Raw genomic sequence first — 16129 nt, 5'->3', positions numbered from 1 at the left:
ACCCAATACTGCAGCCTATCACAATTGTAAGAAGGTAAAACAGCAGAGATTTCATTGTGAACCACCGGAAAGTGCCATAAAACGCATTCCTCCCTCCACAGACACTGATGCCTCTCCATGGATATAAGATCCTACTGTCACCTTTTCAAACTTTATGCTAACTTTTCGTTCAACTTTCAGTTTTATTTAAAAACTCTGCTATCACACGACTGTGGGGATAATATTCTAGTGTTCCCGCTCCATCAAACAGTGAAGTGAATTTTTCCAGTTGTATCAGTTATCGATGGTATCGATAATCCAAATCTCCGCACAAAAGTAGCCTTGTTCATGTCGGCCACGGAGAGACTGGAGCAGAGAGGGAAAAAGCCGTTAACGTTACCTGTCAGAAGCGGTGCTCACGAAGCCGTATTCCCGTCGACAACACAGTCATTTCTTCCCTTCACGGCAGCGGTGGTTTAAAAAGATTATCAATACGGTTGAAAAGTTAGTTTAAAGGACGAAAGAAAGTTAAAGAGGGGAGGGAGAGAGTGTGTGAGAGCCGAGGGAGCGTCATGCTAGCGAATGAGGAGGGGCAGCAGGGGAGAGAGGCTTAAAGGAGACCTAATGAACTAAGTGGCTGTCCTCCTCCCTCTCTGCTTATGGTACGTTCACAGGTAGTCAATGGAAAACTCCGACACTAATGCTGACCGCAAATACATCATGACTCTTGAGTCTGCTCTGTACTCTGTCCTTGTCTCCTGACATTAGACTTTAGGACTGCGTCATAAACCCCCAGACTTTAATACTGGTCATTTAGCTGTGTAGCCTGTGTATCGGCTCTATGCTAACTCTTCTATCTCCTTATTTTTCATATCTGAAATATGAAGTGGCTGATACAGCTGCTGTCTCCTCAAAAATAAATTCAAATGACACTTTAAAAAGTAAAGCAGTTCACTTGACATGCTTACCTCTGTTCGAAGATGTTTCCAAAATCCTTAAACTGTGATAAATTAACTTTTAAAAGGGAAATAAGACATTCTTCCTCTTACAAATGAAAGGCTATAATTATAAGCAATAAAGCACCCTCTCTCAATTCAGTGGGGTTTTGATGCTACAGCCTTTTAGCATTTACCATAATCCCATAATTATACATGTGAACATGGTGACCACAGTGCAAAAAAAACAACATATCTGTCACTGAAGCAGTTTTAAAGTTTTTTTTCTCATATGGTAAACAGAAAATTAACATTTTTACTTAAATTAACTCTGCGCTTTTTTAACTATATTCCTTTAACCAAATATGGCGGAGTCACGTGTCCTTGACCTCCTTACACATCTTTTAACCATGGGTGTATTATGAAACGATGGGCCCCTGGGAAAAGATATGCAAAGGGCCCCAGTTTGGTAGTTTGGCAGACCAAGGTGCGCTGAGATGGGTGTGGCGGCGCAGCAGGGGGAGGTGTCGACAGATCCAGCTTGGCGCAGTGACAGTTTCGTGCCAAAAGGCTTCGCCAAAGGTGCGCTAAAAGTTCGCCAGCTGAAACCAGGTCTACTGTCAACGCAGGGGGAGCGCAGCCAGTGTAAGCCGAAGTTTGGCTGACCGGCGGACAGTGTGCACACGTCACCAAAACCTCACAGGCAGGTTTCCAGAATATCAGGCACATTAATAATGCAATAAATACCCAAAAAAACACTATTCAATGCAACTATCTGCAATCAGCACATTAATGTATCTCTATATCGACTGTCCCGTCACATCTGATGTCAGATCAAAGGGGATTGGCACCGTTTGGCACGTCTGGCACGCGTAATGGAAACCCAACCTGATTTGATTAACACAGCTGCAAACTAATGAGTTCACATCCCTCTCAGCCAACCACAAACAGCCACAGCATCAGATAGGGAGTATATATTCAGCATCTGTCATCTTAGAAAAGTCAAAAGAAAAGAAACAGAGTGAGACTGCGAGAGAGAAAGAGAGAGCGCGTGCGCACGAGAGAAACGCAACATTGATTTACAATTGTGGTGACCTCCTCCCAGGCTACCTTTGCATCATCAGCCCGTGGAGGTCTGCTCGCAGTTCCGTATATTCGGACACTGTGAACTTGGACCTCCCGGACCAAAACATCAGTTTCCTCCTGGGAGAAGTTTGGCCGTCTGACGCTGCTGCTCTCTTCTGCCATGGTGAATTGAGTAAAAAACTCTCATTACGCCTTCGCGCGGCACATTTAAGGGTGAGGAGAGGAGCTCATTTGATTGGTGTGATGTGTGTAAAACCCACTCCACGCCTTCTCTCCTCCCTCTTTCCAACTTGCGCAGGTAGGAGGGACGGAGGTGGGAAAGAGGAGTAGCTGCGCCAGGCGCACGGTGTGCCAAACTTGCAAAATCCGCCTGGCCACACCCAGTTGGCGAAGCGCAGGTGCGCTGCGCCCCCGCCTCGCCCGGTCTGCGAAACTAGAGCCCATAGACTTTGTGGTGATTTTGCATCCCTTTGTAGTCCATATATGCACCTTTTAGAGGTTTTGTGTGTCTTTGTAGTCATTTTGTGTCTCCTAGTGGTTGTTTTGTGTCTTTTTGCAGTCATTTTCGATCTCTCTCAGATAATTTTGTGTCTTTTTGAGGCAGTTTTGTGTCTCCATCCATCCATCCATTTTCATCTGCTTATCCGGGGCCAGGTCTCTTGGGCAGCAGGCCAAACAAAGCGCCCCAGACATCTCTCTCCCCAGCAACGCTTTCCAGCTCCTCCTGGGGGACCCCAAGGCGTTCCCAGGCCAGATGAGATATGTAATCCCTCCCGTGTGTTCTGGGTCTGCCATGGGGCCTCCTACCAGTGGGATGTGCCCGAAACACCTCCAGCGGGAGGCACCCAGGAGGCATCCTGATCAGATGCCGAACCACCTCAACTGACCCCTTTCGATACGAAGGAGCAGCAGCTCTACACCGAGCTCCCTCCAGATGTCCGAGCTCCTTACCTTATCTCTAAGGCTGAACCCAGCTACCCCATGGAGGAAACTCTTTTTGGCAGCTTGTATCCATGACCTCATTCTTTAGGTCACTACCCAGAGCTCATGACCAAAGATGAGGGTTTAGGCGTAGATGGACAAGTAAACTGAAAGCTTCGCTTTCCGGCTCAGCTCCCTCTTCACCACAACAGTCCGTCCGATGCCGTTTTGTGTCTGCTTGAGATAACTTTGTGTCCTCCATCCATCCATTTTCTAACCGCTTATCTTCTTGGGGGTCGCGGGGGGGGCTGGAGCCTATCCCAGCTGACATTGGGCGAGAGGCAGGGTACACCCTGGACAGGTCGCCAGACTATTGCAGGGCTGACACATAGAGACAGACAACCATTCACACCTATGGACAGTTTAGAGTCACCAATTAACCTATCCCCAGTCTGCATGTCTTTGGAAGCTGGAGTATCTGGAGAAAACCCACACGGGGAGAACATGCAAACTCCACACAGAGGGCCTCCCACACCCGAGATTGAACCAGGAACCCTCTTGCTGTGAAGTGACAGTGCTAACCACCACACCACCGTGCCGGCCACTTTGTGTCCTATTGGTCTTTTTATGTCACTACTTGTAATCATTTTTTGTTTTCTTATTGTTGACTTGCCCGATTTATAGTTATTTTGTGTCTCTTTGCAGTTCCTTTGCATCTTTTGTGTGTCTTCGTGTTTATTTTGAGTCTCTTCCTGGTCTGTATGTGTTAATTTGAGGGACGTTTTACTGGTGAAAGCCAGGGGAGCCCCTGACACTTTGGGCCCCACACACATTATAAAATTAAATACTGAAAACTAAACCCGAAAACTGAGGACATATCACTTACTAACACCTCATTCTGTAGTGTGAGTGGTCCATTGGATGTAAACTCCACTCCCAGCTTATTAGGTCCACCTCACTAAAGCTAACGCAGTCTAATACAACACTCATGCAATAAATCCTCCTTTCATGACGACTCTGGTGCTCATTTTCTGTTAAAACTGTTATGAAGAGGTGTTGATTCAACTTTATGGTCATTCTGTAGTTTATATTGGGCTGTAGTATTTGTCTGTGCTTAATAAAATGGTAATGCGGTGTACTTCGGGGGAAAAAATTCCTTGAAAGAGACACCAAACGTGGCAGCTCTGGTACCAGTCAGTGTGCCCACCCTTGTAGCACTTCATTAAGAGGGTTATCAATGGAGCCACAACCATAAAACATAAAATAATAATTAATTAGCATGCTCAATTTGTGTGCCGAAGCCTCAAAAACAAACGAAGGTCATAAATGGAAATTCACTCTAATTTAATGATTAATCACTGCACCGATGTTTTAGTCTGACATCCTTAGTGTGCAGTGTGCAATGCCATGAATAGGCTTGTTTTATCATTTAGGTTAGTAGTCAAGATTTGGTTACATTGATGCACCTTAAGTAGCTACTGTAATGCTTAGTATAGCTATGTTTTGCATGTTTAAAAGTCTACTTGGCTGCAGACGACACAGAATATTGTTTAAACCAGTGTGTATTTTAGAATCATTGGATTCAGACAGTAATAAGGGTCAACAAACCAGCTGGAGTGAGTATGCAGGCGACTTTAACATCAGTCCATGTGTAAAATCTGTTGTTCAGGTTTCTGTTCAGCAAATTACAACAATAAAAAAAGCCATTAATGCTGTTGTCTGACAGGTTGAAAAGTCATGGGGAAATGATTATTTATATTCAGAGGGTGAATAGACTGTATCACAACAGCTGGTAGCTACAGCTGAACCCTGACTGGGGGACAAATGTGAGGCAGGGCTTTGACTCTGCAGTGCAGTTCAATGTCCTGTTTTGCAGAGCTGCTTTGGAGACATGAGGGTGGGGGTGGGGTGAAATAAAATACATAACTGTGGAGAAAAAACATTGTTGCTTCTCTTCCCATTTACACACATTAGTCGTTGTCATGATTCATGAATGGGAGTAAACCAGCCCATGTCTCAGATTTGGTTTCATTTGTTTTTCATTAAACCTGTGCAACTGAACTGTATACTCAGTGTGTGTATGTACAGTACAGGGGCTTTGTTTACTGAAGTTTGCAAAAAAGACTCAAAAGAGGAAACCTTATTTAAGAAAATTGTAGAACATTTTATTTCATTGACAGTACTTCAACACTTGAACACAGAACTGAACTTTCCCTGTGTTTTCAATAACTTAAGACCACAAATGAATCCAACATAAGGCAAATGTGCATGTCAAATTTTCCAGGTTGGATGAGAAAATAAAAATACAATCACCACAGCTGTATGCATAACACACTTGCACACACAGCAAAAGTAATAATTAACTTTGGATGACCAATCTCACATACATGCTGACAGCTAAATGCTGCTTATTGTCAAAATATTCTCTCTACATTTGTGAGATGATGGTCATCTGAGAGGACGTTTAGGAAATCCTTGTTTGATGAGTCACTCAGAGCCAGATGAGAAGATTGAAACCAGTTTCATCTCTGTGTGGTTAGCTTAGAGACTGATCCGGGATGTTTAGCTCAGCTTAGCCCAAAGGCTAAAAGAAACTAACTGGCAAACAAGCTAGCAGCTAGCCAAGAAGCTTTCATGGCTCCATTTAAAGTACGTCTAAACACTCCAAACTAGTAATATTTATATTTGTGTCTTGTTTCTGTCAAACAATGAGGGTGTAGCCTACCATAAAATGCTTTGTCACTTTGTTCTATTGCCTGCCCCTTAGCAAACTAGGCTATTGTTGTTCCCTTCGCTAATGCAAAATTTCATGAACTAGCTATGTGCTGAACAGATAACAGCGGCCCATCTGAGATGTAACATGGAAGAACTCACGGACAAAGTCAAAGCTATTTGCTGACTTTATTCAAATTATTCGAACTAATCATTTGTGCGTCATCGTTTGTTCGAACTTAACTTTTTGAAAAAGTTACAGCTTAGCCTGTGGCATTTCAAATGTCCTCTCCCTGCCTGGTTGCCAGGTTTACACCAATCTCGACATCCATCTGTTATCGGTCTGGCGATGATATACCTTCTAGGGGCAATGGCCAATATTTTGGGCATTCCAGTGTAGCCAGCGGATAGGTTGGTCAAGACTTCCTCTTCCATGTGCAGGTCATTGTTTACAGTTTAATTAGTAACTTGAGACAGGTCCAGACAACATCTGCGCTAACTAGCTAATGAAAAGCTAAGTCGTCAGACATAGGCGATGGGTCTTGAGATTGCATTTTGGCCACTGTGTTCTGCCTCTTTTGCTCTCCACATGGACTGTTTACCTAGAGGGAACCAAAGCCTGCTCAAATGTGATCCCTCAGTACTACTCGGACTACAACCAAAACGCTTTGGATACAAAGATCTTGTCCCATTGCCTACAGATTATTTTTCATGATAACAGCCCAGACATGACCCACAAACACTCAGACGTGATCAGAAGGATATTTAGACGGAGCCAAAATTGGTTGACCTGAACTGACCCAAACAGATGATAGCGAATACTGAGTCTTTCTGGGTCCAGTTAGGTACCACAACCAAGACTTGGAAATGGGATGAGACTGCAGCCAAATAGAGTGCTGCAGGGATGACTTATTCTGAAGCCCAACCCTGGAAATTAGCATCGCCATGGATCCCTTGACAAAAAGACGATGGGATTTTTGCATTGGATTTTGGATTATTGCAAAAAATATGCTCTGTGGCAAACAAACATTTATGATACTAACAAATTTTGTTCAGTAAGATAATCCTCGCAAATGAACACAACCTTTATGATTTGTGCGTAAATGCAATCGCCGGAAGTAAAAAGCTAAAGTTAGGCTCTTAATGAACTACACAACAGTCTCCTGACTTAAACTTCGCCACCAAAACAAGACTGTAGAGTCGTGTTCAGTGTGATGACGTTCTGTAGTCTTATTTTTTCCCTAATTAGTGACCACCTTTTTTAGGACACATAAAAGCTTAAAAATTCATAGGTGGGGTATCTACTGACATATTTTATGTCGTAGAACAAAGCATGAAAGCCTCTTAAGCTTGTGATAACCACAGAACTAATTTCATCTGAGCAAAAAACAATTAAAAAACCCACTGACTTTGAGATGAGGGAACCTGAAGTAAAAAGACACTCACCCATTTTCAGGCTTTGTGACGCATTTTTGAAGCACTCTATGAGACACCGAATATAATTCAGACCTGATCAGTTCTCAGTCGCTATACAACTAATGGATCTGTGATGACCTCTAGTTTGCACACAGTCCAAACTCTGCTGTCAAATAAACCCAACTGTCTCTTGTTTTTATGTCAAGGTTGCTGGCTATCAAGATGAAACATTTAAGTTTTGGAGTTGTTGCAAGTTGTATTTTTCCCCATTGGACGGAATAGTGGTCCAGTCTCAGTGCTAAGCTGGCTACTTCCCGGATTCACAGAGACAAATCCGAAATCAATCTTCACTGACGTGAGAGAAACAAGCAAACTTCCACAGATTTCTCCCAAACTTAGTGTTCCTTAAATATTATGGCACAACTTGTCTATGCACACCGACAAAATAACCATTCAAAAGTCGGTAAAGCATATCTCAATGTGGTACTGCATATGAATGAAGCACAAGTAGTCCACGTTTTTACACAATCACTCAAAGAGCACATGTCACTGTTGCACCAAAATAATACAGAGAACATCTAGCATAGTCTTCATCATCCATTATTATTATTAAGTGTTTCTCAAAGTGTTTTTTGAGACAGCCAACACAAAGGACCGCATTGTGCCATTTCGTTAGCAACAATGACCTGAAGATTAACACCTTCTACGAAACTGACACAGGGTAAACAGTAGACCTTAAATCTAATGTTAAGGTTACTAAAAATGCATACAGTAAAACTATGTTTAAAAAATAGAGTAGACTTCACAATAACAGTGTTGTACAGAAATACTGACACAATGACTCCAAAGGATTTTTAGGGACAAACACACTGTGACCATCTGGGTTCTGCTTACAGTAGATAACGTTCTTGAGGTAATCACTTCAGGGATAAAGACACAGTAAAATGTTCACTTTATTTTGGAAAAGTTCGAAGAATTCTGATTTTTAAACAATCTACCATAGAAAATAATATGGGGCCTCACACATGAAACAATAAAAACACTACATTTCCTATTATTACTGTATGCAGACACACACACGCACACTTATTTTGTCGTATTTCCACGTGTACGGTACACTAAACCACAAAACGACGTTCAAATGTAGGCGTTATTACAGAGAGATACTGTGGCTTACATTCACATGGTTTCTCTGAATGGGTGAGGAGTGTATGCTTCCTGTGCTCCACAGATGGCGGCGGGGTCAGGTGGGAAACTACAGGCAAAAATGGAGGCACATTCCTCTCCTGAGGCAGAGGGGTAAGGGAGGACTTTTTCTTTTTTTAACCTTTTCCTTTTTTTTTTAAGACAGACTCTGGCACCATTTCAGCAAAGAATCCGGGGGCCTGGGGTAGTAGCCTGTGGTGCAGGGCTTATCCGGAGAAAACCTGGGGAACTTGTAATCCAGAGGGAGATCTACAAAGAGTAAAATCAAACAGGGAAGTCAACTGCAGGCTATTCAGTACATGTGCAAACCGCCTGTATGTTAAAGGCATCACTGCTACTGAAAAGCAACAGCAAATGTTCAAGACCAAGGATTCATAATTCAGTGGAAAAGCACACTTTGTTCTAAACAGCAGGTAGTAATCACTCAGGCCAGGGAATGTTGGACTCATTCGTGTTTGATCTTTTTCCTCCGAAGAGACAACTCTGGTAGAAAACAATCATAAATTACAGGCCTGTGAACTCAAGTGGGATGAAAAAGTGACAGGCTGAAATGTAACCACCCAGTGCACGTTTGTACTGTCAATTTACATCCACTAAAAGTGCTTGTTTTGCCACTGACAGGCTCAGATTATTATTATAAGTGTTTGGAAACATTATGGAAAGGCGCCCTACAAATATATACTCTTCTGCTGAAGAGTAAGATCCTTTTTGTTTAACCAGAATCAGCCTCGAAATCACCATCGCCAAACCAACCAGACTCCATTTAAATAAACAGTAATTTAAGCATGTATAGAGCCAACATATTTTCACATCTAACTCAGTGAATTAAGGGTTTATTTCAACCAAACCAGAGTTGGTGATTGTTGGAACAGTGAAAAGACGAACCAAGATGGGTTTTTGGAGTTTTATTTTGTTTCTGTCTACTTTGAATGAAGTGTGTTTTATGACGATAAAATTACTGTTTATTCAAATGGAGTCTGGTGGGTTTGGCAAAAGTGATTTCAGGGCTGTTTCTGGTTAAACAAAAAGGATCTTATTCTTTACCAAAAAGGTCTATCTCTGTCGGGATGCTTTCCATACGTTGTCAGACACTTAAAATGATAATCTTTTAGTGGACGTAATTTAATGGTGTTCCCATTAGCCACTTGGACAGAAAAACATGGGAAAATAGGGTCCACATTAAAAAATACCACACTTTTTCTTTCCCAAACACGGTCTGTGTTGCACTACAGACAGGCTGGCAGTGTAAAAGGGTCAGTATGCTTCAAAAGAAATGCTTCTCAATGTTGGAATTGCATCTGACATTTTTTGTAACTTTCCAAACCGGACAATCCAACATTCACACCCACTTCACGCAGCAATTGGCCAGGAACACAGAGGTCAGAAAGTATACAGAATTGAAAATCCTCCTTTAAGCACCATCAATGCCTTGAGAGAAGACTGTCATAAAATGTTTGCCGTTATTCCCATATTTAAACAACTATCATGTCGTGCTCCCCTCTGTAATGACAGGCTATTTGCCCTGCCTTTAATTGTGGTGGTTGGGAACAACCATAAACTCTTTTGGCTTCAGACTTGGTCAGACAACTGGTGACACTGATTAGTTTCTTGAATAAATTGGCCTTAAAGGGACAGTTTACCCCCAATTCAAAAATATAATCTAGAAATATTTTTCCTCTTACCTGTAGTACTTATTATCAGTATAGATAGTTTTGGTGTGAGTTATTCAAGATAATCCACAAACCTTGTCGTGAGTAGTTTCATGTGGGAACTATTGTCTTTCTACACTTGCCATCTGTATGACCAAGCACAAGGAATCGTGCATCTATGCATGGACGAGAGGCTCACACTCATACAAGATGTAAACATTAAGGCGTCCTCCTCAGCTGAGCTGTAACGTTAGCTAGTTCAGTGGTGTTAGGTGAGCTAGTAGTAGATGCACACTTCCTTCTGCGCAGTGATACAGTTGGTGGGTGTAGGTAGAAAGCAAGTAGTTTCTCCATGAACTGCTCACAACAAGGTCTGTGGATTATCTTGAGTAACCATGTCATGACTTCTGGACATTGCTGTTGATTTTTGGCACTTTGAGCACCACAAGCTGAGTGCCATCTAGTTCTATTATATTGGAGAGAAGTCAGACATCTCTATGGCTGATATCTCCAACACTCTGCAACTCACACCAAAACAATCTAGAGTGATGAATAGCACTACAGGTAAGAGGAAAAATATGTATTTTTGATTTTAGGGTGAACTCTCCCTTTAACCCAATCCATTAGTACATCACACTCTGCCAAACTGTAGCACTGGATGCGTCATGAACAGAAGTAGTCGTGGTGCAGTATTCTGGATCTGGAAGGCAAACGTCATAAACTGCTTTCTTTTTCTAGAGAGCTCATGTGCATCATGATGTTACGGATGCCTGATAGTGAATAAGAGACGTTACTGCTTTCAAGTGCTTAAAACGCAGCTGCCTTGAGAAGCACTCGTGTCCCATAGCAACTGAATAGGTGCAAGCTGCCCAGAAGATCTTAACATCAAAGGAAGTTAAGTTTGCAGGTCCAGAATGATCTGAATGACGAACATTCTGTACAGGTTGTACAACATGAGTCCTTGATGTTGGTGTATTGATTTGAAAGTACTTGTGCTGTCACGTAGAGCTGCCAGTGTTTACCAGTGCTGTGACAAGTTTGGTTCCTTTAACTTTAAATTGTGTATTTGTTGCATTCCTGCTGACCTTTGTTTAAACACTACAGCCATTTTTATATTTTTTTGGCCCACTTTTGAATCTGGCTATAAACACTTCTACCTCAGACCTAGTTCCTCCTGAAGCATACTGAACCCTTAAAGCTGTCTGACATTTGTTCCTGTTAAACTGTGCTGTGGTTTGTGTGTCAGTGCAATCTGCATCCTGCAAGAAGATCATGCACATGGTATGATAACATCAATAGTTCTTGTCTTTGTTACCAGGTTTCCTGGCTACCCTTGTAAACACCTGCACTTTAAAGGGTAGCAGTAGACAAATGAATAGCAACAACAGTAAACAAAGGTGAAGCAGACTAAGATGGTCGGGGGTGGGGGGTCAATTCCAACCATGTTCAGACTGCGACAGATGATCCTGATGTGAAAAGAGCCCTAAGCTGATCGTTAAATACATTTGTAGGAATCTGTGTGAGGCTGGTACCGTTTTCCCAGAAGTGCTGTGCAGCTGAGTTAATTTTAACGTTGGCTCCACATCTGTGTCTGTTCAGTTCTCTTTTGATTCTTGTAAATGTTTCGGTCCTGAAATGATGGAGAGGATGTTTGATGTGGCAACAGAGATTCTTAACTGCTAAAAGTTTCACGTCGGATTGTTTTTTCCTGTTTTTACACCAAGAGTTTGACTCTCAGTCGTGTTCTGTCTGGGCACCATATGGGGGCATTTACAGGAAAGCACTGGCAAAAATATTCACTTTGACTGGGTGATGAAAATAAAATATGAGTTTTGTTTTTGTCACAGTGTTGATGAGCTAAAGAACATCAGTGCAGTGTAATGTATTTGCTGAACTGCATTGGAAACCACAGGCTCATGTGACAGCAAAATCTTTCATCCTGAATTGCCCTGTTTTATAAGTATATTTCATCTAATTTCAGTAAGAAGCCTTTAAGTTTTGGATCCAGGTTTTATTTGCAGTTAGTGCTGTTTGAGATGGCAAAGGAATTCTTCATTTAAACTCTTTTTTTAAAAGGAAATATTTGCACATCCAACAATTCCACATCCAGCAATGTATTGGTTATACTAAGGTTTCTTTCCCTCTGGACCTTGATCAAGAATATTTTATACAACTTTTTACAAGATTAATCTTAAATAGATAGTACTCCTCCCGTTTTGTGTGCACAGCTGTGAAATAATTAATCTGAAAAGTGGGAGTGTCTCGGTATTTTGCTGTCAATTAATTATTGAGAGACACTCCCACAGGAGATTAATTGTCCCACACCTCTGCACACAAAATGGGCTGAGCATTATCCAGGGTTTCTCACACATTCATTTATTGTTGGCAGCCCACAGCGATTAAAACATCTGCCGCCACATTTTGATTCGCTATTTTTGGAGCTGGACCGTTCACAAGGAGCACTGCTGGAATATATATCATTCAGTAATTAATTTCTCCACACTCTGAGAGCACAGAGCGCAGTGAAAGAGAAACTTAATGGTTCACTTCGCTGGGTCTAAAAGTTTGCTTTCACTCACAAACAACTGGTCCTCTCACCTGTCAACCATATCTGATCAGCTATGATCAGATTGACTGATCAGTTATTCATCACTCCACAAAATGCCACGAAGGAAAAAGGGAATAGTTCTGCCTGCGAGGCGTTCACTGAGCTGCAAAAAACTCTGAATTTAGAGAGGTTACAAAGACTGATAACACAAAGACACACAGGCAAGAGAGAAAAAAATCGTAATCAACTACTGCCACACAGAGATTATACTCTGTGGGAAAAACTGCTATCTACTTAAGATAAACTCTGACAAGACATATTATTAACCCTTGGCTTGTTTCTGAACTGCTGAACTGTTTAGTCCATCTGAGCCTGAGAAGATATGCTCTGCTTAGTCAGTGTCCACTTTTATTGTACGAGTATCATTTACCCAGATTTAAAGGAATACTTCACCCACAAAATGATCATTTGTATATCAATTACTCACCCTGTGTTACACTGAATTTGTGGAGAAAACTGTTTTTCTCACATGCCTCTACAGTGAATGAAGAATCTAAAAACTGAGAAAATTGTCAATGAAAATAAGTTAATGGGGGCCACAATTAACAACAGTGAAACTGTATCAAAACAGTCATTTACAAACTCCTTCACAACTCGTGTAATATAATCCAAGCCTTATTTATCCAGTCATATGCTCAGTTCTTCCCATACACACGCTTTTCGATAAAAATGTACTGTTTAATACACTTGGACATAAATGGTCTCATGCACATAAGAGAAGTGCGACAGGGCAAGTGCGTGTGAACTCTGTTTGTGCATCCCATTTAAATCCCGCCTCCCAGCTCATTCAATGGTCAGTAAGTGGATGAGTGACAGCAGATCTCAAACATATTTGCTTGCCAACTTGTGCTACTCATTCGAGACTGTTACTGTGGAAGTATTTTAAATAGTCACATTTTAGGGAAAAGGCATGTGTTTGGGACATTTTCTCTGCAAATCCAGGGTAACACAGGGTGATTAAATTGAGCATAGCGTTAGTTCAGGCAGGACATGATGTCCCATCCCGGCTACGTCAGCTGATCTCAAACAGCCAAAGCAAATGATGGAGCAGCTGATTGATGAAAGGGAGTCAGCTGCTCCATCACAAGATTCCTTTCTATGCAACCAATTGGAGAATCTCATTCAGGGCGCCCTATTGAAACTGCTCTGACCTGCCTACTCTTGCTGCTTCCTCTGCAGGCCACTTTGCAACCCACCTCCACCTCTTTGCTGTTGCTCTCCCTGCCTTAGGCTTTCCATGTAGGCACTAAGGCTTTCCTCATTTGCACATGGAAGGGCAGACAGGTGTGCTCTCTGCCTTATGGCTTTCCACGCAGGCGCATGGAAGGGCGGAAAGGTGTGCTCTCTCCATCTTATGATTTCCACGTAGGCACGTGGAAGAGGTTTTCTGCGTAGGCCCGAGGAAAGGCAGAGAGGCCCCAGAACGGAGCCATACCGCAAAATATCATACTGCAAATGGAAATAAAGTTTTCTTTGACTAAAGTGTTCCTGACCAAACTGATGTTCAAATAATCTTTTTGGGGCTGATTTATTAAGTTAAGTTCATTCAACTTTGTCTTATTTTATGATTTGTCATTTTGAAGTTTTTTATCATGTCATATGACTTGATTTAATTGGTCTTCTTATTTTTTCTGTACTCAATTTTACATTTATTGTAGTCTTTTTTTCTGTTTTAAAGTTGTAAAGCACTTAATCATTGATTTAGACAAGTGCTCTTAAAGTTTATTATGATTATTGCTGTTAATATTATTTGGACCTTGTTTTTTGCTGTCATATCTCCATCAATCCACTGCAGATGTGTAACACTGTCAGTAATTTCCTCCAGCGTCTTGTCTCCTGCCACATACCTGCTATGTGCTCAACACTAGGGATGGCCATGGTGCTATATTTGTGAATGCAGTGGCAGCACCAGGTCAGTTTCTGGGTCTCCTCGTCACCTCCTCCGCTTTTATGTACGTCGACAAAGTAGGAGCCCCACTGCTTGGACACATCAGAGGGTGACTTCATGCCCTGCTCCTGTTGAGACAGTCCACACACAAAGCAAAGTATGTAACTGTGAGTAAAGATTCCCTTTCAGACGTGTGCAGACCTGATAGAAGGAGGTGGGAATTCCACCCGGAGCACAGGGAATATAGACTTCAGACTGGCTTTAACCCAAGCAGCTTTGAGGGTTATTTTGACTACTGCGTGAATCACATTTCAAAGAGATCCCCCGCTCTCTTAACCATAATCACTCATACATGAATACGCTTTATGCACAGAAAGAGCTGATGAGCAGTGATCGTCTTGACAACAGGATGTGGTGTTTAAAAGAAGGATGTGATAAGACACATAACGCTCAACCAAAGTGATAAATAAGCGCTCTGTGCAGTATAATCTAATGTCATCAGGAACTGTTACATAATATTCAGAGAAGAAAAAAGGAAATACTAAAAAAGATCATGCTGCCACAGAGATTTGTATTAAATATTTCTAAATATAATTTTTGAGAGGGAACCAAAAAGCAGAACACAGTAGGATTGCCTGAGGTATTTCTGAGGATGGGGGATTTCTTTCAGCCGGCTGAGGCACAAACCTCTGACCTAATTCAACACAGATGAGAGGGATCAAACTCATCACCAAATACATTGCCTATGTGTCTGCCTCCAGGTCCTCCTCTGCAGTATTACAGTGAGTGCATGCATGGGAATTACAGCACTGCTGTGTTATGGCCATGCACAATCAGTTTGAGTATTTGAGATGATGCTGGTAAATGAAAAAGAGGCACAGGAAGAGGAAGTCTGTAAATACTTTGATCTTTCACCACCGAGATTTCATCTTTGTCAGTAATGTTCTTCACATCCGGCTCCATCTACTAAAATAACGTCCTCACTCAGGGGACCGATACGCAAGACTGAAGTCAAGAGCTTTGTTTAATTTCTTAGACACACTGGCGACATTCAGCTTCATCAAAATTCTTATTGTTCATCTTTTAAAACCAACTTCTGACACACAGCAAAGTGGTGTTTGTGTTTACAAGAGGAAACAAATGTTAATATGAAAAGATAATTCCACTGTATTACAGCACTAACATTGCACTCACCAGGATCATTGACCTTTCGCAAACAGCCATTATTGAATCATGTTCTCTGTCTTAACATACATACTTCTGCTCTTATACTTGCTCTTTTGAGCACATAAGTGCGTTCACAGCACCATAAATACCCCACTGTTATACTCCTAATCATCAAAAACTCTGTGTGTGAAACAAAGGGCTGACCCCAATGCTTCAAAGCTTCAGTCAATTAGTCGACAATCAAATCAGTATTCGAACGCTAACCATGGGTGGTGGTGCGTCTTCCTCAAGCTCGGGTCCTCTACCAGAGACCTGGGAGTTTGAGGGTTCTGCGCAGTATCTTTGCTGTTCCTAGGACTGCGCTCTTTTGGACAGAGACGTCAGATGTTCTACCTGGAATCTGCTGGAGCCACTCTCCCAGTGTGTAGGTCATAGCCCTAGAGTGCTCCGATTACCACAGGCACCACTGTTGCCTTTACTCCCCACATCTTTTCAAGCTCCCCTTTCAGCCCTTGGTAATTTTCGAGCTTCTCGCATTCCTTCTTCTGGATGTTGCTGTCGC

At 42.0% G+C, this 16129-nt stretch overlaps 2 protein-coding genes across 2 annotated transcripts in view; both read right to left on the bottom strand.

Moving 5' to 3' along the window:
* Positions 1-582, bottom strand: part of dse (dermatan sulfate epimerase) — a 34113-nt gene extending 33531 nt beyond the window's left edge. Inside the window, exon 1 of the mRNA XM_050057701.1 lies at positions 380-582. The gene's annotated coding sequence lies outside the window, so the exon portion shown is untranslated. The remainder of the gene's footprint in view (positions 1-379) is intronic.
* Positions 583-5088: 4506 nt separating this feature from the next.
* Positions 5089-16129, bottom strand: part of nt5dc1 (5'-nucleotidase domain containing 1) — a 98854-nt gene continuing 87813 nt past the window's right edge. Inside the window, exons 11-12 of the mRNA XM_050057717.1 lie at positions 14360-14528; positions 5089-8504 (exon numbers count right to left, since the gene is read on the bottom strand). Coding sequence (XP_049913674.1) covers positions 8392-8504; positions 14360-14528 — 282 coding nt within the window. The 3' untranslated portion in view covers positions 5089-8391. The remainder of the gene's footprint in view (positions 8505-14359; positions 14529-16129) is intronic.

Source organism: Epinephelus moara, chromosome 12, assembly GCF_006386435.1.
Source record: "Epinephelus moara isolate mb chromosome 12, YSFRI_EMoa_1.0, whole genome shotgun sequence".
Taxonomy (NCBI): Eukaryota; Metazoa; Chordata; class Actinopteri; order Perciformes; family Serranidae; genus Epinephelus; species Epinephelus moara.
This window is presented reverse-complemented; position numbering and strand designations above follow the sequence as displayed.